This window comes from Bos indicus, chromosome 2 (assembly GCF_029378745.1).
Source record: "Bos indicus isolate NIAB-ARS_2022 breed Sahiwal x Tharparkar chromosome 2, NIAB-ARS_B.indTharparkar_mat_pri_1.0, whole genome shotgun sequence".
In the NCBI taxonomy this organism is placed as follows: Eukaryota; Metazoa; Chordata; class Mammalia; order Artiodactyla; family Bovidae; genus Bos; species Bos indicus.
In genome coordinates this window covers 24,850,393-24,877,038 of record NC_091761.1, presented here as the reverse complement: position 1 = coordinate 24,877,038, position 26,646 = coordinate 24,850,393, and the positions used below count along the sequence as shown (strand labels likewise).

The 26,646-nt window shown below is 41.8% G+C and overlaps 1 protein-coding gene and 1 non-coding gene across 2 annotated transcripts in view; one reads left to right on the top strand and one right to left on the bottom strand.

The window, feature by feature from the left end:
* The window catches only part of CYBRD1 (cytochrome b reductase 1), a 34,968-nt gene extending 30,907 nt beyond the window's left edge, over positions 1-4,061 (top strand). Inside the window, exon 4 of the mRNA XM_019970959.2 lies at positions 309-4,061. Within this exon, the coding sequence (XP_019826518.1) occupies positions 309-609 (301 nt within the window). The 3' untranslated portion in view covers positions 610-4,061. The remainder of the gene's footprint in view (positions 1-308) is intronic.
* A 6,521-nt stretch (positions 4,062-10,582) lies between these two features.
* Positions 10,583-10,689, bottom strand: LOC139179322 (U6 spliceosomal RNA). Its single transcript, XR_011563683.1, has one exon. It is a non-coding gene; the product is annotated as a U6 spliceosomal RNA (small nuclear RNA).
* Positions 10,690-26,646: the final 15,957 nt, after the last annotated feature.

The following is a 26,646-nucleotide window of genomic DNA, read 5'->3' as shown; positions in this document are numbered from 1 at the left end:
ATTTGATATACATGTTTTTATGTTAACTAATTATGATATACATATTTTTGTATCATCCTTTTTTTGATTTTAAGTGGTACAGATGTTTTAGATGCTATATTATTTTCATACTTTGTGAAATTTTTAACAGTTTTGTACTAATCCACTGAGTGAATTATATGAATTTCTTAATATCAAGCTTTAAGGGAATTTATGTTGAATTTACACACACTGTACCAGTGTGCCCTTTGAGCAAATAATTCAAGACTGTTTAGCATGTTGCTGTATCACCCTGTTTGTAACTGGACATACTCTCTCTTTTTCTATAGGAAAAATCCTTCATACAGTTCATTGCCACCAGAAGGTATTTTCACAAACACCCTTGGCCTTCTGATTCTGGTGTTTGGGGCTCTCATTTTTTGGATAGTCACCAGACCACAATGGAAACGTCCTAAAGAACCAAATTCTGTCCTTCTTCAGCCAAACGGAGGTGCTCCAGAGGGAGTGGAAAGTTCCATGGCAATGAACTTTGGCAACGTGGACAAATCAGATTCAGAGTTAAACAGTGAAGCAGCAGCAAGGAAAAGAAACATCACCCTTGATGAGGCTGGACAGAGATCCACCATGTAAAATGGGGTAGCAATGTAGCCATATAACTCCAGTGTAAAAAACTAGCTCTCCAGTTTAGCTTCTCCTACTTACCCGTGAGATGATTGAGGTCCACAGAGTCAATATTTATTCTAATCAAAAAATAGGATGTCTTGAAAGTGTTTATATTGATTGAGGCTTATAAACTTACCAAAATTGAGAGGGAGATGATCAGTGTAAATATTAATAACAGTAGATATAAATTGTGCTTATATTACCTTTTTCTCGTTGAGGACCAAAGCATTTAGCACAGTGCCTTGCATAGAACAAATGATCAAAATGTGTCTACAGTTGGTAAATCTGATAAACTGGCAGTTTCCCTGGCCTCTTATCATGTAGTCATTTTCTGTTTATTCTGGGAATCCAGTTATAAAGTTTTGGAATCAGATCATGACTATCTGGGACAGAGTTAATGCTCCACAGGTATCATGACTAGAGCCCAGAAAAAAATGTAGGAAAGGAACTGGCTCCCTTTTCCCTGTACCTGCCCTTTGCTCCCTCCCCGGCTGGTTTGTCCTTAGATTGGCCTTGGAGAGCAGGATTTATTTTAGGGCACTTTGGAGCAGTGACAAGACTGTAGGTAGCTGAAGGTCTCCTCTGGTCAGACCAGAAGTTTTTCCAAGTTGACTTAATCCCAAGGCTTCCTTGGGTTTGGTGTACTTTATGATCCAGATTCCAAACCTAATTATGATGAGAATATACCTGAATACATAAGCAGTATAAACTGCTCTACAAACCTTAAAGAACACTTTCTCCCAAGTTTCTGGTGTTTTTAAACATGGAACTTACTAAGTGCCAGTACTGTCCTAAGCACTTTATAAATCTTAGCTCATTCAATCCCCAGATATAACTTTTGCAGTAGGCACCATTAAAATCTTCATTTTACAGATGAGATATCTGAGAGAGGGTTGTAGCCTGCCTGAAGGTCACACAGCTAATGAGTAGTGAAACTGAGACTCCAAAACTGGCATTTTGGCACCTCAGGTCAGTCCATGATTCACCATATTGTTGTCTTCATGCATGCATCCTAAGTTGCTCAGTCGTGTCTCTGCGACCCCAAGTCCCTGCCTGGCTTCTCTGTCCATGGGGTTCTCCAGACAAGAATCCTGGAGTGGGTTGCCATTTCTTTCTCCAGGGGATCTTCCCAACCCAGGGAGCAAACCCAGATCTTCTGCATTACAGGTGGATTCTTTACTCTCTGAGCCACTAGGGAAGCCCTTGCTAATTTACACCTGCTTTGACCCACCCTTGGATAAACCTCATTTGGTGGGATGCAGTAGAGTTTTTAAAATTTACCTTCTGGCTCCGTTTACAAGGCAGATTCCTCAAATAAACAAGGAAAAGGGCCTACCCTTACCTGGAGATTCACCATGGGCACCCTGCCACTGCCAACAAGCCATGGCTTACCTTGATGCTCCTTTGATCTTAAAATTGTGTCTTGGTAATAAAGAGAGGTTTAGGCAAGAACATCTATAGCTTTCAAAGTTCATCAATTATCAATTCGGTTCTTCAGAATCTTAGCTGCTAAACAGCTTTGGGTTTGGAGGTAGGAGAGATGAATTTCATGGTCTGCCCTTCCCAGGGAGCAAAAGCTAGGGCCTTCCTGATTTGGATGGAATTCTCGGGGCTATCTTGTGTTTTGGGTTCTCAGTAGTGAATTAAGACTCAGAGATGATAGTTTTCATGCGTGAGATCTCTGTATAGAATCTGGCCTGGTAAAACCTAGAGTGGTGCCTATGCTGAAACAATGCATTTTTATCTGAGGGTTAATTTTTGGTTTCCCTGCAATTTTAAACTGTTTCTACCAAATAAACTTAACGTTTTTGGTGTTTAGCAAATTTCCTTTTAGGGTAACTGGTTATTATGCCCATAGACTGAGTACGAGCTACTCTTCATCACATCCCTGAAATTTGATGATAATCATTCGAGTCACTCGCCAAAACACTGTTGTCTTCTTCATTCTGTTTCCAAAATTTTGGCAATAGTCATAGGGATCCCCAGTGCCCAGCCCAGTGCCTGGCATATATGTATGCAATATGCACATAAATTCAGTAGAAGTAGAGCCTGCTGCAATTTGGGTCCTAAGTGGAAGGAGGAATTGAATTGTCACACAGAAACATATTTTGGTAAATGGATGTTTCATTACATAGAGGTGCACAAAATTCCAGGTATTTTGGGGGGCAAGGGGTTAATGACCACCCCAAGAATTGAAGCTGCCATTCCATTTCCTACAGTTCAGGAAAGAGGTTATCAATGAAAAGTTAATTATGGGTTTGGCACTAGGCTGTGCTGCCCCATTGAGAAGTATTGGAGCACTCCTCATCTTAGCCCTTTATTTTATCCCTCTTGTGGGTTAATGTGAGGTTCATCTTACAGATATTATAAGAACTTCTTTTCTTTCTTTCTCAACCTTTGTGAAAACAATGCATAGTAAAATATATCTAGAAACCTTTCTGTTTGAGATTCTCTTAATGGACCTTTTATTCTAATGATAATTATACCTTTATCTTTCAAAAGCTGGTATTTCCTACCTAAAGCATCTCCCCCCAAAATATCTCATTAAAAAGTCCTCAAAAAGAACACGGGAGAAGAAAGCCTTAGGTGTCAATTCCAAAACAGTGATTGAAATCTTCCCAAATAATTATAGCTTATATCATCTACAGAGATAGTCTGGCTTGCCTTACCCCATAATATAATTTCAGGAAAAAAAGCTATATTTTAACACGCATCTAAATCAACACTAAAGCCTTTTGTCTCGAAGGGTTTATTGAGAAACTCAGATGATTATACTTTTTAAATTAATGTTATCAAAACTGTACAAATTCCTGTGCTCATTGTGTCAAACTGAATCCACCCTCCAAAGTACCTTCCTCCCTTTCTTCTCCTGGTTTCATTTAAGCTGTGCGGGTTAGAAACAGTATCTCAGACCTTATGATCAAATGACAAAGGAGATAATCGCGCTTTTTCAGGAATACTGACAAGTGATTTTTGTTTCTAAAGGACAAAATAAAGAGGATGTCTTGCTTTTAATTAGGCTCTTTCCCTGCTGAGTTGGAAATTCCAGTGCAAAACTGATAGACCGCAACTGCCAAATTTGAAAGCCTGAAGTAAAGCTTTTTGCTAATTTTATTGCAGCAAGATGGAATTTTTATCTTTGTATGTCCTTTTTTAGATAACTCTGACAGAAAACTGTAACTGCTATGTCTTCAAGCTACACATAGGAAAGTATAGAAGAATGAAAACTTCTTTATCCTCTACAAAGTACCTGAAAACTTTAAGTGGGAAAGATTCCTCTGTTTAAAATCTACCTTTTTAATCTCAATACATTTATGCAAAAATGTTAAATAGCTTGAATATTTTGTAATTTTGTAGAAAAAATATGCATCTATTTTTTTCTTGTTTTTATATAGTAATAAAAGTTATTTTGGAAGCTATTTGTGTATATTATTTGTGTTGTAGACATTGTTCTGAAAGTCTCTTTCCCAGGTTTTTTTTTGTTAGTTTTTCAGTGGGGAAGAATTTTTTTAAGTTTTGTGGAATGGAATATCAGTAAATAAGGATGTAACAGCTATTAGCGATTTCAGGCCTCCAAGTGTGAATGAAGTCTCCCAAGAGGGAAAACAATACCTGCAATCCAGCACATGCCACCATGCCCCCTACGGTGATTGCCAAGGAGCTGGGTGGGAGTGAGGGGAGGAGGGCAGTGAAAAGTCAAAAAACAGATACAGACGCTGGCCCAGATAGCTGAGATGCATATGAAAGGAATGACTTCAAAAATCCCAGACTCTTGCTTCTTCCCATACATAGAAGAATGATAAATTCCTTACCTTGCTATCTGGTTTTCCTTACTTAACAATAATCTTTGATGTTCAAGCGCCTGCCCCCTTTGTTACAAACTTGGGTGTAGCCTGACTCCCTCCTCCTTGGAGCAGTCGCTCAGGTCTACCTGAGATCCTGTCTCCTAGACTTGAAGTCCTAAGATTCTCCCACCGAATAAAACACTCTCTGCTTTCAGGTTGTAAACTAATTTTTTAGTCGACAGTTTGTTTATTATTGAAAATGCTGTCAGATTTCTCTAAAGCGTGTACTCTGAGTACCGTACCTTTATATTGCCAGAAGGATCAGAGACTGTTTCAAAACTGTCATGGTTTTTCCTCCATATAGGATCTAAGCTGGCACCATACTCTATAGTATAGAAGGGAACCAAAATTAAGCAATCAAAGCAGATGCAGTGTAAGTTAGAAAAAGACTTCCTTTGGTGGTCCAGTGGCTAAGACTCCACGCTCGCAACGTGGAGAGAGGTGCCTGGGTTTAATCCTTGATCAGGGAACTAGATCTCACATTTCACAACTACAGATCCCGCTTACCCCTCCTAAGACCCCTGGCTCAGTCAAATAAATATTAAAAAATAATAAAACTGCTAGTTATTACAGAACTCTGTATTTATAGTAAATTATTCTCAAGAAGGGGGCTTCCCTGGTGGCTCAGAGGTTAAAGCGTCTGACTGCAATGCAGGAGACCTGGGTTCGATCCCTGGGTTGAGAAGATCCCCTGAAGAAGGAAATGGCAACCCACTCTAGTACTCTTGCCTGAAGAATCCCATGGAAGGAGGAGCCTGGTGGGCTACGGAGGAGCCTGGTGGGCTACAGTCCATGGGGTCGCAAAGAATTGGACACGACTGAGCGACTTCACTCACTCACTCATTCTCAAGAAAGCCTTCCCAGGTGGCGCTAGTGATAGAGAACCTGCCTCCCAATACAGGAGACACAAGAGACACAGGTTTGATCCCTGGGTTGGGAAGATTCCCTGGAGGAGGAAATGGCAATCTACTCCAGTATTCTTGCCCAGAGGATCCCATGAACAGAGGAGCCAGGTGGGCTATAATCCATGGGGTCACAAAGAGTTTGCACGTGACTGACCAGCTGAGCACACACACACAATCTTTGAGAAAACATAATTCATTATGGATGAATGGTTGGATTTTTATTTTTTCCACACAGAAAAAGATAATTAGCATCTGAGCAGTGTCAATATTCATTGAATCTTAATTTAATTGTTCATTTAGTCTTTTTCACCTACTTTTTGTCTCCTGGGAAATGTTAATGGTATTTTATGTTGCGTAGGTGTAATAACACTAATTGTGAATGTCCTATTATGCGATAGAGCCATGATATTGGGTAAATTGAATCTGTATAAGTTATATATTTTGTCACTGATTTATATTATCAATTTCAGGCATATCATATTTCATTTCAGATTGATCTTAATTGGCAAGTACTTTTGACATTTTTTAAAATATATGACTCAAGCACATGGTCATGTAATTTTATATATATTAGCTCATTCAGTTTAATTTCCAAGTGGTCTAGACATGTCACAGTGCCCACCATGCCCTGGCCCCTCCAGGCAGCTCCATTTTACTGACCACACACAACCTGCATTTCCTCTGTCACAATTAATTATACATATTACTATAAGTCCACAATATAATGTTTACAGTTTGGTTTTATATAATCATAAGTATTTTAAAGAAATGAAGATGTACTACATTCGTGTTTCTTAGACCATATTTCAAATTAAAAATCTTATGAAAGAAAGAAAGAAATCACAAGTAGTTTTCCAGTGTTCGTCATCCTCTCCTGAAGTCTAAGTTTCCACCAGGCATCCTCTACCTCATCCTGAAGAACTTCCTTTAGTAATTCTTTAGTGTGGGTCTGCTGATGATAAATTCTTGTTTTCATTTTTCTAAAAATAGTCTATATAATTTTCATTTTTGAAAGATATATTCCCTGGGTGTAGAATTCTGGGTTGATAGATTTTTCATTTTGACACTCTAAAGATGTTATTCTACTGTGTTTTTGCCTCAGTAACTTATGATGTTTAGACAGTAGTTAGGGGAGTTCCCTGGTGGTCCAGTGGTTAGGACTCGGCCCTCTTGCTGCTGGAGTTGGGTTTCAACCCTGGGAACTAAGATCCTGCACATTGCATAATAGAGAAAAAAAAAAAAAAAAAAAGATAGTAGTCAGCAGTAGTCGTGTTATTGTTTCCTTGTATGTAATGTGTTTTTTTGTTTCTGGCCATTTTCAAGATTTTCTCTTTATCTTTGGTTTTGGCAGTTTACTTATGATATACTCAAGTGTATGTTTTTTTAAAAAGTTGTACTTTAGGCTTACTGAACCTCTTGAATCTATAAATGTATGTCTTCTACCAAACTTGGAGCATTTTTAGCCATTGTGTCTCCAAATATTTTTCTGCCTCATTCTCTCTTCTCTTTCTAGAACTCCATTTACAATGTGTTTGAGCTTTTGATACTGCTCCCAGGTCACTGAGGCTCTGTTCATTTTTTAAAATTATATATATTTTTAGTAAGTAAGAATTCAAGTCAGTGAATATTTCTGTATTTTATATTCCCTCTTCTTCTACTTAAAAAAAAAAAAGTGTAGTTTTGAAATAATACAGGCTCATAGGAAGTTGCAAAGATGGTACAGAGGTATCATGTACTTTTGACCCAGTATGCCCCAATGATGATATCATGCATAAATATGTGTGTGTGTGCATGCATGCTAAGTCACTTCAGTCATGCCCAACTCTTTGCAACCCTATGGACTGCAGCCCACCAGGTTCCTCTGCCCATGAGATTCTCCAGGCAAGAATACCTGAATGGGTTGCCATGCCCCCCTCCAGGGGATCTTCCCAACCCAGGGATCACACCCAGGTCTCCTGTGGCTCCTGCATTGCAGGCAGATTCTTTACCACTGAGCCAGCAGGGAAGCCCTTGCATAAGTATAGTATAATATAAAACTGGCAATGGTGCAATGCAAGCTTATAGTTCTCTGCCACTTTATCATGTATAGATTCATGATACCACCACCACAATCAAGATCCAACTTTGTGCATTACCACAAAGTTCTCTCACAAAACTCTTATATTCAAATTTACTTCCTCTCCCCTACACCATTTATATTCTCTTCCCCCACCCACCAAATTTTATTATGGTTGTCTTAAGTATTTCCTCTACCTATTGAGAATCACATCAGATAGTATACAATTTTTGATTCAACCATCCAACCAAAGTTTAGAAGACTCAAGATTAGGAAGAAATTCATTGCATTTTCCATATATATTAATATTTGCTCTCTCCTTTGTTATTCCTTACTTTCCAATGTTCCAAGATTTCTTTCTTTTTAAGAAACACTCCATATCCATTCTTTTAGAGTAGGTCTTCTCACAACACATTTTCTTAGTTTTTATCTCAGAATGACTTTATTTCCTCTGCATTCTTGAAGGATATTCTCAGTGAATATTGAATTCTGGGTTCACTGTTTTTTCTTTCAGGACTTGGAGAATGTTACCCATTCCTTTCTGGCCTCTGTGGTTTCTGATGTGAAATCTGTGGTCATTTGAATAGTTTTTCCCTTAAATATGTAAGGTAACTTTCTTTCTTGCTGTTTTCAAGACCTTTCCTTTGTTTTTTGTTTTTGGGAATTTGGTTGTGATTTGTATGGGCATGGATTTCTGTGTCCATTCATTTCAAGCATGTTTCCATTTCTATCCCTGAGCATAGCTGCTTTATAACTTTTGTCTACTGATACCAATGTCTTGATCATTTTGAGATGAGTTCCCATTGATTGCCTTTTCTCTTGAATGTGGATTGCATTTGTATTTCTTAGTATGTCTACCAATTTTTATTGTATCCTAGACACTGTTAATGGTTGAAGAGACTCTGGATCATATTCCTCTAAAGCAGGGGTCCCCAAACTCGGGATCTAATGCCTAATGATCTGAGGTGGAGCTGATGTAATAATAACAGAAATAAAGTGCACAACAAAAGAAACATGCCTCAGTCATCCTGCAGCCACCCCCTCCCACTCCTCACTTCATGGAAAAATTGTCTTCCATGAAATTGGTCTCTGGTACCAGAAAGGTTGGGGACTGCTACTCTAAGAGTACTGACCTTTTGCTTTAGTAGGCAGTAAACTTGGTCAGACTGACAAGCAAGCAGCAGCTGAAGTTTCTGCTCAGTTCTTTTAGCATCTGCTCATGCATATATAATTCAAGGGCAGCCAAAGATGTGATTAGAGTTTCTGTGCGGAATTAAAACTCTTCCTTAGAGCCTCTCTTCTGCCTAGGATTCTCTCCATTCTTTCAAGCTGCTCTGGTCACTCTGAACTTTGTCCTTTGGTTCTTCAAGCAGATAAAGCCTAGAGTTTTCTATTGAATTTCAGCCTCCGTGCTTTATAGAGATCAGAGCCTCTCTTCAGCAGAAAAACTAAAAATGGAAACTTACCTAGTGCCAATCCCTTCTTCCAAATGTAGGCTGTACTCAAATTTCTGCCTGCTTTTCATTGCTTTCTAGTGTCTTCAGGTAGTTTAAAAAAATTTTTTTTCCCAGAATTTTTAGCTGTTATCTGTGAAAGGGCTTGTCTAATAGAAGTTACTCCTCCATTACTAGAAACCAGAACTTTGCAACACTTTTCATTGCTGTGCTGTGTGCTGTGCCTAGTTGCTCAGTTGTGTCCGACTCTTTGCGACCCCATGGACTGTAGCCTGCCAAGCTCCTCTGCCCATGGGGATTCTCCAGGCAAGAATACTGGAGTGGGTTGCCATGTCCTCCTCCATGGGATCTTCCTGACCCAGGGATTGAACCCAGGTCTCCCACATCGCAGGCAGATTCTTTACCATCTGAGCCACCAGGGAAGCCCAAGAATACTGGAATGGGTGGCCTATTCCTTCTCCATGGAATCTTCCCGATCCAGGAATCAAACCAGGGTCTCTTGCATTGCAGGCAGATTCTTTACCAGCTGAGCTACCAGGGAAGCCCTTTCATTGCTAGTGATATGAATTAGCATATCATTATAACATGCTTATATGATGTGAATCTACAAGGCAGAGTATATAATATGCAGTATTTTACTGATTTTGACCAGAAAGATCTTTTCTGTTTGTTTTCATGGAATAGCTGCAGAATGACTGCTTTGCGTTGGGAAAAGCTGATCAGAGGACAGCCTTATTCAAGGTGTCCTTACAACTTCTTGCCAAAACCAGACCTTGCTTATTATCCACTTAGATTTAATTCTCACTTAACTAAATGCTGCAGAAAACATACCTGTTTTAAATAGCCTGCAATTAAGGTGAGAGTTTGACCTTTGTTGTAAGGTAAGAACTGTAAGGGAATATTAAGGGATTGTGATCTCCACTTAAAAATGTCTGAGCATCTAGGTTTGTGTCACTGGACAAAATAAATATTCTGAATCTGAGATCTTATTCCAACATCTTGACACTTTGAGATGGGAATACAGACAAAACAAATACATGCAAGGACAGGTTACTTGAGAGGATACGCACCATGTGAAAGCAAAGGCGTTTTTTACTTGGATTCTGGAAGGAGTCTGCTACTGCTGCTAAGTCGCTTCAATCGTGTCTGACTCTTCGCAACCCCATGGACAACAGAAAGGAGTCTGCTGCTGCTGCTACGTCGCTTCAGTTGTGTCCGACTCTGTGCAACCCCAGAGACGGCAGCCCATCAGGCTCCCCCGTCCCTGGGATTCTCCAGGCAAGAACACTGGAGTGGGTTGCCATTTCCTTCTCCAATGCATGAAAATGAAAAGTGAAAGTGAAGTCGCTCAGTCGTGTCCGACTCTTCTCGACCCCATGGACTGCAGCCCACCAGGCTCCTCCATCCATGGGATTCTCCAGGCAAGAGTACTGGAGTGGGGTGCCATTGCCTTCTCCGAGAAAGGAGTCTACTACTGACCAATTCAGTACTTTATTCCAAGTGAGCAACCCAACTTTTTATTTTTTAATTTTATTTAATTTTATTTTTTTTTCCTCAATTTGTACATTTTATTTTATTTATTTATTTTTTTTATTTTTAAACTTTATATAATTGTATTAGTTTTGCCAAATATCAAAATGAATCCGCCACAGGTATACATGTGTTCCCCATCCCGAACCCAAAAATATGGAACGCTTCACGAATTTGCGCGTCATCCTTGCCCAGGGGCCATGCTAATCTTCTCTGTATCGTTCCAATTTTAGTATATGTGCTGCCGAAGCGAGCACTATTTTTTAATTTTAAATTGATCTTTTCCCAGGTGATATCTTTGGCATGAGTTAATTTCCCCCTTTAGTACAGAAATAATATCTCTTTTTAGAATAAAAAGATTGTGAAGAGGAAGAGGGAAAAACAGATGGGAAAATCTTATGAAGATAATACTGGTTACTAATTTATCAAGTACACACAGTACCTAAAGTCCTATTGTATAGCATAATAGTCTCTGCAACTCTATTCTGGTTTACAATACTACACTGATATGGCAGATTAACTGCTTTAAGTAGTGGTTCCTTTCTAAGCTTAGCACCAACCACCTCCCTGAAATAGCTTACAAGATGGTCAACATCTGGTAAAAGAGACCAAACATCACCCCACCTTCTGAGCCTTGCTAAATTCAGCATCTCCTATAAAACCTGAGTCAGGCATCACCCAGGGCAGCCCCACTCTGGCTCCTGCTCCTCCTATGTCCCTGCTCCCACCGCCCCTTGGTCTGGGTGGAGCATTTCCCCTCAGAGGGTTCACAGAACCCTGCTCTTGCCACAAGCCCAGCTTATCAAATCATACCTGTTGCTTTTAGCTCTCTAAAGAACCCCCCTGCAATGCGGAAGACCCCAGTTCAATCTCTGGGTTGGGAAGATCTCCTGGAGGAGGAAATGGCAACCCACTCCAGTATTCTTGCCTGGATAATTCCATGGACAAAGGGGCCTGGCAAGCTAAGTCCCCGGGGTCACAAAGAGTTAGACATGACTGAGCGACTTTCTATTTCTGCTTTATTGACTATGCCAAAGCCTTTGACTGTGTGGATCACAATAAAATGTGAAAAATTCTGAAGGAGATGGGAATACCAGACCACCTGATCTGCCTCTTGAGAGATTTGTATGCAGGTCAGGAAGCAACAGTTAGAACTGGACATGGAACAACAGACTGGTTCCAAATAGGAAAAGGAGTTCGTCAAGGCTGTATATTGTCACCCTGTTTATTTAACTTATATGCAGAGTACATCATGAGAAACACTGGACTGGAAGAAACACAAGCTGGAATCCAGATTGCCGGGAGAAATATCAATAACCTCAGATATGCAGATGACACCACCCTTATGGCAGAAAGTGAAAAGGAACTCAAAAGCCTCTTGATGAAAGTGAAAGTGGAGAGTGAAAAGTTGGCTTAAAGCTCAACATTCAGAAAACGAAGATCATGGCATCCGGTCCCACCACTTCATGGGAAATAAATGGGGAAACAGTGGAAACAGTGTCAGACTTTATTTTTCTGGGCTCCAAAATCACTACAGATGGTGACTGCAGCCATGAAATTAAAAGACGCTTACTCCTTGGAAGGAAAGTTATGACCAACCTAGATAGCATATTCAAAAGCAGAGACATTACTTTGCCAACAAAGGTCCGTCTAGTCAAGACTATGGTTTTTCCTGTGGTCATGTATGCATGTGAGAGTTGGACTGTGAATAAGGCTGAGCGCCGAAGAATTGATGCTTTTGAACTGTGGTGTTGGAGAAGACTCTTGAGAGTCCCTTGGACTGCAAGGAGATCCAACCAGTCCATTCTGAAGGAGATCAGCCCTGGGATTTCTTTGGAAGGAATGATGCTAAAGCTGAAACTGCAGTACTTTGGCCACCTGATGTGAAGAGTTGACTCATTGGAAAAGACTCTGATGCTGGGAGGTATTGGGGGCAAGAGGAGAAGGGGACGACAGAGGATGAGATGGCTGGATGGCATCACTGACTGGATGGACATGAGTCTCAGTGAACTCCGGGAGTTGGTGATGGACAGGGAGGCCTGGCGTGCTGCGATTCATGGGGTCACAAAGAGTCGGACACGACTGAGCGACTGATCTGATCTGATCTGAGCGACTTTCACTTTTCCTGATCTCTTTAAGTGCTAGAGAGTTGGAATTTGCATCCCCCAGGCTTATGGTAGGGCCAAATAGATAGACAGATGTTTATGAAAGGTTAATCACAAAGATAGCAGATAGTGAGAGAGACAGCTGTTGGTGGGGAAGAGAAGCTGGCGTGGGAGCAGGACTGCTGAGAGTTGCTCCCCTCTGTGCCTGGACAGTGGGGGTTGTGGGGCTGCATTAAACCTCCCTTCCTGTTTTACTTGCTTTTTTTCCCCCATGTCTTGCCTTTCTTGTTTCTTAGTGACCTCTCATTTCATTTTTCTCTTATCAAAAGCCATTCTCACTAACTTGTGGCAAGATGGGGACAGAGAAGAGGGCACTTCAATCTGAAAGAAATTTCTCGGACCACTTAGAGACCTTGACATGTGTCCCTGGACCTTGGGGAGCACAAAGGAGTCTTGTCTTTGCAAGTGTAGAGTGGAGAGATGAATTAGCCAGCTGCTCAAATGGTGGAAGTAAAGGAGAGGCTGGGCTAGGAGGCCTGCTGCTCCAGAAGCTGTTGGGCAAAAAAAAAAAAAAAAAAAAAAATCTCCAGTCAGCCAGGCACTTCCTCTGTCCTTAGCCAGCACCTAGAAATCTGTTGGCGTCTACAGCGTTTACACCTTTTTTGGTAGCCCTCCCAGATAAGACCCAAGATGATTCTCTCTGTGTGCCTCCTTGGGTCCACATCTCTTCTTACTGAGATGTGGACTTTCTTCCATGATTACTAATGTCATAAAGAGCAATCCTGGAGCCCAGGGAATAAATCTTTAATTACAGAACATTAGACTTTAGGCAGCTAGGAAAGAAGAGGAGAGAGAGCATGCTGAAAAAGGGCTCCCTTCACTTACCACAGAGGTATGACCCATAAGACCACCCTCTTGAGGGACAGGCAAATTTGGGTGGAGAGAATGCTGGATAAGTGAACAGTCTTGGACCCCACAATCTGCCCACGTCTATTCATGTTGGAGGGAGCCCAGCATGCTAATTTATATTGCAAATCTGGATAAGAGTGTACTTGTGTTTTGTCAGAAAGACAAAGAACACCTATAAAATTACCTTGTTGTTCAGTTATTAAATCATGTTCGATGCTGCAACCTCATGGACTACAGCACGCCAGGCTTCACCAGATCCTGGAGTTTGCTAAAATTCATGTCCATAGAACCAGTGATGCCATCCAAAAATTTCATCTCTGCCACCCTCTTCCCCTTTTGCCTTCAATCTTTCCCAGCATCAGGGTTTTTTCTAAGGAGTCAGTTCTTCACATCAGGTGGCCAAAGCATTGGAGCTTCAGCATCAGTCCTTACAATGAATATTCAGGACTGATGTCCTTTTGTTTTATCTCCTTGCAGTCCAAGGGACTCTCAAGAGTCTTCTCCAGCACCACCGGTCAAAAGCATCAATTCTTCAGCGCTCAGCTTTCTTTATGGTTCAACTCTCACGTCTGTATTTGACCACTAGAAAAACTCTAGCTTTGACTATATGGATCTTTGTCAGCAAAGTGATGTCTTTGCTTTTTAATATGCTGTCTAGGTTTGTCATAGCTTTCCTTTCAAGTCTGTTTATTCAGATCTTACTATAGGAGGGGAGTCAGCTACCATCATTTCCTCCTAGTCAGGACTCAAAGATGTGTGAAAAGGGAGTGAGGTACATAGAGTGAAAGAAGGACATCTTATGACGGATTTGATTGGTGAGTGTGTCATTGGGGTGGATTTTTGGAAATGGGAGAGGCTTTCTGGTTGACTTTCAAGTAGATAGTGATTCATTCACTGGTACATAACTGGGAGCTTTCCAGTCTGAGCGGGGTCATAGGTTTTCCTATTTCAACTAGAAAGGTATATGGTCCTCAGCTTCAGGATCAGACTCTTGAATAACAATTTCCTCCATTTGGTAAATATTAAGATTGAAATTTGGGCTTCTCTGGTAGCTCAGCTGGTAAATAATTAACCTGCAATGCAGAAGACCCTGATTTAATTCCTGGGTTGGGAAGAACTCCTAGAGAAGGGATAGGCTACCCAATCCAGTATTCTTGGGCTTCCCTGGTAGCTCAGATGGTAAAGACCCTGCCTTCTATGTGGGAGACCTGGGTTCAATCCCTAGGTCGGGAAGATCCCCTGGAGAAGGGCTCGGCAACCCACTCCAGTATTCTTGCCTGGAGAATCCAATGGTCAGAGGAGCCTGGGGGCTACAGTCCATGGGGTCACAAAGAGTCAAACATGACTGAGCAACTGAACACAATGACAAAATGACAAGATTGAAATTTAGCCTGAAGCCTAGTCCAAATCAGTGTCTAATGTGTGCTTATAGCTATTTATATGAACCTATCACATTGAGGCTAAACTGAGACTTGTCACCAATATCCTTCATGTAGAATAAAAGTGAAAGAAAGAAACATAAGCGTTGGATGAACATTGTGCTGGATTAGGTCTGAGATTCCCCTAATGTTAAGATTCTGAGGTGATGTCCCCGTTCTGTGGCTCAGGGACTGCAAGGACTTTGAAACTGGACTGAATCGACTCCGGGGGGCCAGCCCCCAGCTTAGCCCTGGCAACACAGGCGAGCTGATGTCCGGGGGCCACTGAATGGTTTTCCGTCCTCTACCGGGGCCCAGCCGGGGTGCAGGCGGAGAGCTGGAAGCAGCCTTGCCCTTCTCAGCCCAACCCTCTTCTATCAGAGCTCAGACTTCCTCTCAAATCTCTAGCTAAGGGACCTTTGAACAGACAGACTGGAAGATTCTGGGCCCGGTGAACTTATCTAGAACATTCAAATGGAAGAAGGAAAGTAAAAGAGAGCTGAGATAAAGGGAGTGGTGACAACTTATTTTTTTCTCCGTTTCATTTTCTTTCTGCACCTACATTGGCCAACTCTGTTTGTTTGTTTGTCTTGGCTGCACCACGCAGCGTGTGGGATCTTGGTTCCCCAACCAGGAACTGAGTCCATGCCCCTTGCATTGGGAGTGTAAAGTCTTAACCACTAGACTGCCAGGGAAGTCCTGGTAGTAACAACTTTCAAGTGTGACTTTATCCCAGGGGAGCAAAAGAACAAATATAACTCAAATGTGTGCATGAGTGTGGAGTAGTGATTATGATTCAGTTCCCATGGTGTAGAAAATCATTCCTTTTTTACCTAGCCTTCTGCTCCCATTTTCTGTCTGTCTGTCTGTCTGTCTCTCTCTCTCTCTCACACACACATACACATACACATACACATGTCTTTCCTAACCTGCAGTTTGTCATTTTAAATCAGCATGGAGAACTGCCTACATATTCCTTTGCTTCATTAAAAAGACTTTAAAAATTCTATTTCCACCCTCCATAATTATAGTAAGTGTATGAAGTTATTCTTCTCATTCCCCATTCAACTCCTGGGTCCCTGACCTTCCCAAGTGCAAACACTTGACTGATTTCAAGAAGAAAACCCACAGGATCTGCAGGTTGTGAAAATCTTTGATCTTCCTTCAGGGAGGAAGAAAAGAGGGGCCCAGAGGATGGGATGGTCAAGAGCTGTTTTCCTCGGACGATCTGCTAGACCCTTCCTTAGGCAACCCAGTGCGTGCCGCCCTGCACTCTCTTATTTCCAGAACACTGGCTTGCAAGCAAGTGGGAACTGAGAATCATTCTTGCCCTGTCTGTATGCAAATCATCTTTAAAGTTTTCTTGTCTTTGGAAACAATGTCCAATAGGCTTGACCAATACAATGTTATGCTATAAAAAATTATGTCATCAAAAATTATGTTGTAGGTGAGTACTTAATATGGAAAAATATTGTGAAGTAAAATAAACAATATATAAAACAATTGTAAATGTGAATGTGCATATATATATACACACATATGTGTGTGTGTGTATATATATAAATGCATATATATTAGTATATAACCCAAAGCATAATATACCAAATAGTTAATTAGTTGATGATGGTTCTCTTTGGGACAGAGTAGGATAATGGGTGGGTTTCCCAGCTGGCGCTAGTGGTAAAGAACCCGCCTGCCAAAGCAGGAGACATAAGACACTTGGGTTTGATCTCTGGGTCAGGAAGAGCCCCTGGAGCAGGGCATGGCAACCCACTCGAATATTCTTACCTGGAGAATCCCATGAACAGAGGAGCTTGGTGGGCTACAGTCCAAAGGGTAGCAAAAAGTCAGACATGACTGAATGCAGGCACACATGGGCATTTAAAATTTACCTATTTTTATTTTACCTATATTTCCTATAATTAACATGCGCTGCTTTTGTACTAAGATTAACATTTACAAGTACTTAAAATTATGTATTGTCAGAAATCCTTCGGCCTGGTTGACATTATCCAAATCTTGGTCTAATCTATTTAACAAGAAATCAGAGACAATATTTTAAAAAGTAAAATAAATGCTTTCTTAACCCCAGGAAAGAGGAACCGAAGCATCCGCTAAGAGCCCAACTTGGTCAGACGTGAGACTGGCCCATGGGTCCTTTTGCTTTGCAGCTCTCTTGACCCCAGATCCCCAGGGCATAAACATTCAGAAGTTTGCAAAGGTAATGCAAATTACAAGAAGCTGGGTAGTGCAGAAGCGTGAGAACTGGATAAAACAGGATGATCTGGATTCTGGTAAGAAGTCTAACATTGTCCATGAGTGGAGCCTCAAACAAGTCACTTGATCTCTCCATTCTCTCCCAAAACGCGTCCTTCTTATTCACTCACCAATTGCTTATTGAAGACCTCCTCTGGGCACAGGCACAGCCCTAGGCTCAAGCTAGAATGCTGTGAGTCTCTGATATTTTACAAACTGTACTCAATTTACACAATCATTTCCATCTTTCTGTAGCAGAATCATCTAGAATTCTCAAGGCTTAAGGGTGGCAATGGCAACCTACTCCATTACTCTTGCCTGGAAAATCCCATGGACGGAGGAGCCTGGTAGGCTGCAGTCCACGGGGTCGCTAAGAGTCAGACACGACTGAGCGACTTCACTTTCACTTTTCACTTTCATGTATTGGAGACGGAAATGGCAACCCACTCCAGTGTTCTTGCCTGGAGAATCCCAGGGACGGGGGAGCCTGGTGGGCTGCCGTCTACGGGGTCGCACAGAGTCCGACATGACTGAAGCGACTTAGCAGCAGCAGCAGCAGCAAGGGTGGAGTAAAACTTTGTAATCTAGGTATTGAGGACTCTAGAAATGAGACAAAGTGAGTGGTGCTTGTAAAGGTGACAGAAAAGATAAAACTAGGGTAAGGAATAAATGGAGGAAAGAGTTAGAGATGGACCAGAATCAAATCCATGTGTCTCAAAACAGCTTGGAGGAAGGGAGCAAAAGGGAGAAACCCTGAGCCAAAGCAATGGGGAAAATAGCAGATCCTGGTGATAAATTCCTAAGCAAGATTGTCTAAATGCCTTACTTTCCTCGAGGTACAATACGTTATTCTTTTAAGGCAACCACAATCTGAACCAAACAATGCTGATTGTGTTTGCTATTGCTGTGGGAGAGGGAGAGATTAAGCTAAATATCTTTGTCCTTGGAGATTTAATACTGTACCTAATGGTTAAGACTGTAGATTTTGACCAATTTAGGGAATATGAGCCAAAATCAATAAGCACTGGTGTTTTGTTCCAGAAAAACTACACAGACAAAACATGATCATTAAGGACATAATAGTGTCAGGGAAAGTTATTTTTATTTCTCAGAAGATATTTAGTTACATTGCTGGACACAACACTTTATTTAATATATCATCATTTGATTGTTTTTCCTCATTGCAAAACAACAGGCTTGCCAGGAAAATTCAAAGGCCTATCAGCAATAAACAACTGGGAAACTAGCTGGAACACACTCACATAAGGACATGCGCTTGTGTTCAAATGCAAACACACAGACAAAGGTAAATGCCATTTAAGATAAAGAAACACGAGGTATTTGTCAAGGAAAACTGATCACTCAGACCAAGACTACCAATGGGCAAAAGTTGGTGACCATATTCGCTCTTTATGAGAATCCAAAAAGCCCAATATCGTGTCATATTAAAGGGCTTCCCTGTGTTCAGTTACTTAGCCCAATATGGAGCCAGTGCATTGCACATCAAACTAGAGAGTGGTTGATAGAAGTGTAGAACTTGGTTAGGTGCTCTGAAGTCAGGACTGAAGATGTTTTTGGCCGTTATGACAGTTTGATTCTCTAAAAGAACAATTTTAACACATCATTAAAAGAAGCTGACCAGGGGTAAAGAATTCGCCTGCCAGTGCAGGAGACATGGGTTTGATCCCTGGTCCAGGGAGATTCCACATGCCTTGGAGCAGCTAAGACTGTTCGGCACAACTGTTGAGCCTGTGCTCTGGAGCCTGGGAGCCTGAACGACTGAAATCCCAGTGCCCAGAACCCATGCCCCACAACAAGAGAAGTCACCACAATGAGAAGCCCAAGCATCGCAAACAGAGAGTAGCCTCCACTTGCCACAACTAGAGAAAAGTCCATGCAGCAATGAAGGCCCAGCACAGCCAAAAATAACCATCTAAATAAAGAAAAATTATATTAAAAAAGAACACTAACAGCAGAATAAATTCTTGTTTCATTACACACAAAAAATAATCAAGTTCCTTGATTCATAACCCATATGGCTGGTGGGTTATTATCTTTGTGTTAAGAAGCTAGAAAAGTTCAACTGAAATCATCTTAATGTTCACTCAATTAACAATTGAAATCATATGAAACCAGAAATGTGCCATTTGAGAATTTTCACAGATATTACATGCATGAACTAGTGCTCTGTGTATATTCTAACATTATTGGAGTATTTTATGTGTGCAAAGGCCTACTAGAAAGTTTCTGCCATGGCCTCCCTCTCCTTCACACATCTACACCTCTGCTTTCCTAGGTGAAGCGTAGCATTATAGCACTTTACAGATTGTACATGAGGTATTTTGCAATTAACTATGGAGAGTACACGCTATGGTTCTAAATATTATCACTTACTAATTGTAAGAGCTTCAGCAAATCCGTCTCTGAAGTCTCTTTTGCATCTGCAAAATGGTGTTAAGGATGCCATTTTATAGGTGGTTTTAAAGCAAGTCCTCAAATTGACACTCCTCCCAGCAATAGGTGGGCTTCCCTGCTGGCTCAGACAGTGAAGAATCTGCCTGCAATGTGGAAGACTCAGGTTCGATCCCTGGGTCGGGAAGATCTCTTGGAGAAGAGAATAGTTAATCACTCCAGTATTCTTGCCTAGAAAATCCCGTGGACAGAGGAGCCTGATGGGCTACAGTCCATGGGTTGCAAACAGTCAGACATGACTGAGCAACTAACACTGCTTTTCCAGGAATAGGTGAAGTCCAATTCCCCTCCACTTATACATGGCCCAGACTCAGTGACTCATGTCTAAAGAATGGAATGTGGCAGAAATAATACTAAGTGACTTCGGAGTTTTCCTCTGCCTCCCTCTCTTGGAATGCTTGTTCTTGGATATCTTCACCATTTAGTGACAAAGCCAAGCTGTTGCAGGGAAAGTTCACATGCAGGTCACACGTTGTCAAGTGTAGGTATTCCAGCAACGGTTAGCAATGAGCTTCCAGCAGACAGCCAGTGTTAGCCACTAGACAGATCAGTGAGTGAGTTTTCGGGTGATCTAGCCACTAATTCTTGAGGTGGCCCAGCTGACACTGAGTTCAGCAGAGAGAAACTATCCTCTAAGTTCTTCTGAAATTGTAGATTAATGAGTAAATAAACGTCATTGCTGTTTTAAGTCATGAAAGTTTTGGGTGGTTTGTTTTGTAGCAACAGATAACTAGAACAGGTTTTGGTATCATGACAAAAAAAAAAGTGAAAATATATGGCAACGACTTCGAGACTGGGCAGGAATTTGGGAGGGTCTTCAAGAGACCATCCGAGGGAAGCTCATGGTTCTTGAAGATGTTATTGGTTAGGGCTGACAGGAAAGTGAGGAAATGTTACTTGGGGGAAATGTATAGTGACTGAAAGTTTGGCGACACTTACGGTAACATGGAAGATAGAAAATACACCAAATTACCTGAATGACCTAAGGAGATTTTCAGGAAGAGAATTGAAGAATTGCTGCTTGGTTGTTCTTACTACAATAAAATGCAAGAGGAGAGAGAAACTAAAGAAAGAACTGTTCAATATCTAGCAAACAGGAATTGCTAGGTTAACAGTTTCTTCTTCCTCACCTCTCCTTTTAGCAAAAGTGGCTTCCTGTGAAGATCAAATCTGGAGCATGGTCATGAAACACAGCCCGGAGATAAGCCAGGGGTGTGACTATGGAGCTCTTTGTTAAGACTTCAGGCAGTTTTTTTTTTTTTTTTTTTTGAGATTTGTGAGTTAAGTTTTATCTGGGGCAAAATGAGGACTGCAGCCTGGAAGGCAGCACCTCAGATAGCTCTGAGAGACTGCTCCAAAAAGGCGGTCAGGTAAAGACCTCAGGTAGTTTTAAGGTGTTGCTTCCTACATACTTTCAAGTGTACGAAAGACCTGCAGACCATAAGGATGTTCTCAGACAGCAGTTTGGGATACACTAAGGTAGAGACAGGTGAAATGAGATTCGTGTGTATGGCTTTTGCTAAATGGAGTTGGTTATAAATTGATTGGTAAGAAGCCTACATTAAAAAAAAATTATTATCAGCTTAGGCCAAAAGAGACATTCAGGCCTTCGAATCCTCAAAGGGCAAGAAGCAGTCTACGAGGAGACTTCCCTGGTAAAAAATCTGCCTGCCAAGGCAGGGGACACAGGTCGGATCCCTGGTCTGGGAAGATCCCACATGCCACCAGACAGCTAAGCCTGTGCACCACAACTTCTGGGCCCACTTTCTAGAGCCGATTCTCCACAGCAAGAGAAGCTCCAGCAATGAGAAGCCTGTGCACCGCAACAAAGAGTAGCCTCCGCTCGCAGAAAGGAAGACCAAAAATAAATAAATAAATAGACTTTAAAAAAAAATGAATCAGCTGTCTAAGAGAACTACTCAGCTGCAAAGATGAGCTAAAATAATGACTCAGAGGGTGCAATTGAGTCCAGCTATCGCGAACGACTTCTAGAAAGTAAGACTGAGGGAACTGGCAGCACAGGCTCATGCGATTTCAGAATGGCTGTGGGCCAGGGACTGCTGTGTGCTTCCCGTTTTGAACATCAGTGTCCGTTGCTTGACCCACCTCTGTGTATTGGGTGTGGTGGGCAGACAGCTTTTCTCTTGGTTCACAGATCTTCAGACTGGGAGGAGTTACACTCAGGGGACAGAACCCAAAGAGCCTCAACCATCCCGGGACCTGATCACGGACCTAAAACCTGATGCTACCATAGGGACAATGTTTGAAGGATCTAGAAAGGGGGGAGGGAGTATATCGTACATGTAGTGGGAAATGTAAATAATTCATGTCCAATGGGCAGATTGTGAGGTCTCAAAACATGTTTGCAAATTCTTTGATATCCTTCCCAACCAAAGATAGAGCCTAATTCCCCTTCTCTTGAAAATGACTCAACTCTATGGCTTTCTTCTAACAAATATTAACACAACATGGCAGAAGTGATCCTGTATAACTTCTCAAGACCACAAAAGGGGAGGCAGTTTTGCCTTGTTTCTTTTCATGTTTGCCTTTGGAACCCAGCTCCCCTTGTGGGAGGCGGCCGGGCAGCCACAGGGAAGGGCTGTGTGGAGGTGCGCTGGTCACAGCTCAGCTGCAGTCCCGGCTCCCAGCCAGCATCACCCACAACCTATGACTAAGCAAGTCTGCAGAGTGGTCCCACCACCAGTCTAGCCACCCCCAGATATGCCGCGGGAAGCGAAGACAGACTGTCCTTGCCAAGCCCTACCCAAATTACAAATCCACAAGGAAAATAAAAGCAACCATTGTTTTAAGGCACCAAGTTTTGAGGTACTTTGTTATGTGGCCATAGACAACTGGAAGTTGTTGTAAAAATGTTACTGGATGGTTACTAGAAATATCCGCATATGTGAATATAACCTTGAACCAATTACAGGGTTTTAGGCACTATAAATTACAATTTCTTTATGGTCCTCAGCTTTATCACTTACTAACTGTGGGATCTTTAGTAAGTCGGTCTCCTGAGCTTCCGTTTCTGCAACTTTAAAATGGAGATGAAAATACTTGTCTTAAAAAAATTATTTATGAAGATTATATAGCAACAAAGAAAATGATATATTATTGTAAGTTATAAAATTAGATTGAAATGATTACAACTGTAAAACTGTGCATATGAGAAATAGATTAGAGTAGTGGGCTTAAAAGTAATTTTCCCGTACATTTTCAAATTTCCATAAGATTATTTACTTTAGTAATAAAAAAGGAAAAAGTAAGTATTTTTAAAAATCCCACTCTGCACTTCAAGTCCAAACTGAGGGAGTGAGCCAGTAGCTATTTCTTCTCAACCTCCCTGCCAGTTAAGTCAGGTAAATGGTTTGGAAGAGGAACAGGAACAAAATGCCTTCCTGTCCCTTTGAGTTTTGGGGTCAAGAGAGGATTGACTGGGAGTTCCCAGGTGGCGCAAGTGGTAAAGAATCTGCCTGTCAGTGCAGGAGATATGAGACGTGGTTCAATCCCTGGGTCAGGAAAATCCCCTGGAGGACAGCATGGCAACCCACTGCAGTATTCTTGCCTGGAGAATCCCACGGACAGAGGAGTCTGGTGGGCTGCAGTCCATAGGGTCGCAAAGAGTCGAATGCGACTGAAGTGACCTAGCATGCGCGCATGCAGGGGACTGACTCCAGAACCCAGATTTCTTGCCTCCCCAGCTAGTGTGCCATTGCTTCCACCTGTAACCTCGCAGGACTAGTTTTCACCTATTCGGGCTGAGCTTTAGAACCAATGCCACACAAAATGCCTTTTATTTAAATAACCAGAAGTCCCAGTCACCTGAGTTTAGAGACGTGTAATCCAACTATCAGGAGTTAGTCAAAATGTGTGGGTTGGAAACCTGCCTCCACCACATAATATCTGGAGGCTTTGCACAGGTAGGTAATGATCTTGGGAGAAGATCATCCGGGATTATAGGATTGGTCCTAAATCCAATGACACAGACATAGGACAGAAGGCCATGTGAAGGTGGAGACAGACTGCAGTGGTGGAGCCACGAACCGAGGAGCGTCTGAAGCTGTTAGAAGCTGGAGGAGGCAGGGAACGAACAGATGCTTCCTTCGTGTCCCGAGGGAGGGAAAGCCCTGAGGATATCTTGATTACAGCTTCTAGCTCCCAGAACTGTGAGAGAATGAATTTCTATTGTTTTAAGACACCAATTTATGCCAACTTGTTACAGTAGCCCTAGGAAGGTAATGCAATGGCTGAATCTCACAAATCATAACATTGAAGGAAAAAAGATTCAAGTTACAGAAAAAAAAGCCATTTAAACACAGTTTTTAAAACGTGAAAACACACTATATATGTACATATACATGTATAGAAAACACTATATATCTCTGTATACAAAGCATAAAGAGACAAATGGGAAGGACAGACACCAAATTCAGGGGTTCATGGGAGTGGAGAGTGTGAAGTGGTGGGAAGGAAGAGCACGCAGTGGTGGTTCATAGAGGTTCCCCCATGTTGATTACATTGTGTTTCTTAAGCTGTAGCTCAGGTGGCTCAGAGGGTAAAGAGTCTGCCTGCAATGTGGGAGACCCAGGTTTGATCCCTGGGTTGGGAAGATCCCCTGGAAAAGGAAATGGCAATCCACTCCAGTCTTCTTGCCTGGAGAATTCCCACGGACAGAGGAGCCTAGTGGGCTATAGTCCATGGGGTCTCAAAGAGTTGGACACGACTGAACGACTTCACTTCCCTTCTTAAGCTGAGTGGTGGGGTCAGCCATGATCAATTTCATATTTTTATTGTGTAGGACTTAACTATTAATAATAATTAATATTTAAATAAAATTTAAAAGGAAAAAAAGAAAAAGAATAGGAAGGAATTTCCATGATGGCACCTTGAAGGTGGATGTTTCTTTCTTGAATAACATATAACCTTTCATATGTCAGCTAGAACAACATGATTCGGTGTGTATGTATCTCTGGATGTTTAATAAGCAGGTGAAAATCACTTTGTTAATATTCGGTGTTCTGATGTCATTTATAAATAATTCCAATGGTAATCTTTTTTCTTTGGAAAAACACCTGTACAGTGCCGACTCTGATTACTCCCTGTGGATATTTCTTAGCTAAAAATTAATATATCATACTTTCTAGAATGACAGACTATGAGCTGGAATAAGAGAAAACAGTAATTTATAAGATGGAGTAATTACTGGAGGATCTAGGTACTATTTACTGACTTTCTTCTTTGTTCCCAAGCCAACAAAATTATTGAGTCCACATTCCCAGAGACTTTTGTTAGTCTTAATCTTAGGTTGTCTATCAAAAACAATATCGTGGATTAATAAACACCACAAACCCATAATAAACCACACAGGCTTTTCGGCTTCCAACGTAGTAAGTGAGCTCAGCTGAAGCATTATAAAAGTGTCAGTGACTAGCTGGGTTGTGGAGCACTTGCTCCCTTGGGTGGCCAAGGCTGCCTCTCTGGCTGCACTATCTGAACTGCCCACGAGGTGGCAGCAACTGCACGACTGTCAACCTGCGGGCTCCAAGGGCAACCAAGGCCGCCCTTGACTACTCACCACCAACAGGGAGGACTTGTGGTTTCAGTCAGATTTGGTTGCTTCTTTTAGTGCTGGGATTTAGAAAAACACCGTAACCATTTTCCATTAAAAATTACTAAAATATTCAGAGAAATAGTCTTCTATACAATTTGCATTTTAGTAGCTCAGTGGATAGAGAATCTGCCTGCAATGCAGGAGACCTGGGTTCAATACCTGGATTGGGAAGATTCCCTGGAAAAGGAAATGGCAACCCACTCCAGTATTCTTGCCTGGAGAATCCCATGGACAGAGGAGCCCTGCAGGCTACAGTCCATAGGGTCGCAAGAGTCAGACACGACTTAGCAGCTAAGCTACCAGAATTGTTTGACAGTAGGTAAATTACAGCTGGTTCCAGTGGACTCTTCTTGTAGAACACTATTGCTAAAATCCAAATTCAGCTGGGATATGTCACACCAAGTCTCCGGTTGTCTTACTCAGCAGCTCTGAACCCCTTAGCACCTAAGCCCCCCAAAGTGTTACCAATTTAAGTCTTGTGGACCCTGCTCAGACCCTAGTCTGGCCATGGCCCTCTGCCTGTGTGGGGAAATTTCTTTTCCTGTTAGGGTTGGTGCAGCTGAAAATAAAACCAAAGCTGAGACTGAAGCAGTGCAAGCTTTATTCAATGGCCAGAGAATGGAGAAGTGGGAACTTTGTTCACAAATGAACTTCTCGCACTCCTGGCAAGAAGGATTTGATTTTAGAGTGAAAACAGGGAGGAGTGAAGCTGATGACGGGGAGGTACACGAGGTAGTTTTCCAGGGAAGGGGCAGGGCTGTCTGAGGAAGAGGGGTGCCACCCTCTTTTTATCCTTTTTTGGTCCTTTACTTCCAGTTTTGGTGCCACACCCGGAAGTGTGTCATTTAACATGCTAATGTAGTGAAATCAGCATGTAATGAGACTCAGGATCTGTTGAGGGTCAGATTCATTGCCATCTTGGTTCCAGTTGGTTCCATCTGGTTTTTGTTTTTCTCTTCCTATAGCTTCCTTTCTTATTTTCAGACTCTCTGACTTACAGATTTATATTGGCTCCTGTTAAAGATGGGGGTTGCTGAGTTTTGAGCAAGGATCTGGTGACAGCTCTGGCAACAAAATGATGATCATGACAGAGGTCCTCAGAAATCTCTGAGCTGACAGAACCTAATGTTCAATGTAAAGTAAGACTCTTGCACATCCCTCAGATATAAACTAAGTATGCTTGAGCTGTGTTTAAAGAAAAAGAACCGTGAACTAGAAAAACGCCTTCTCAAAGCTGAACATAAATTTGGAACACTAGGAACCATGTGGTGATGGAAGGAAGAACAGTGGCTTCAGCTTCTGGGAATCCAGATTTGAGCCCTCTCCATAAAGAACCGTGAGATCCGAGCCATCCCCTCCATGCGATGGACTTGATACCTCTCCGACGGACCTTCTGGGTTACTGTGGGACTCACAGGGGACAAAATAGTCTAGATGTTCA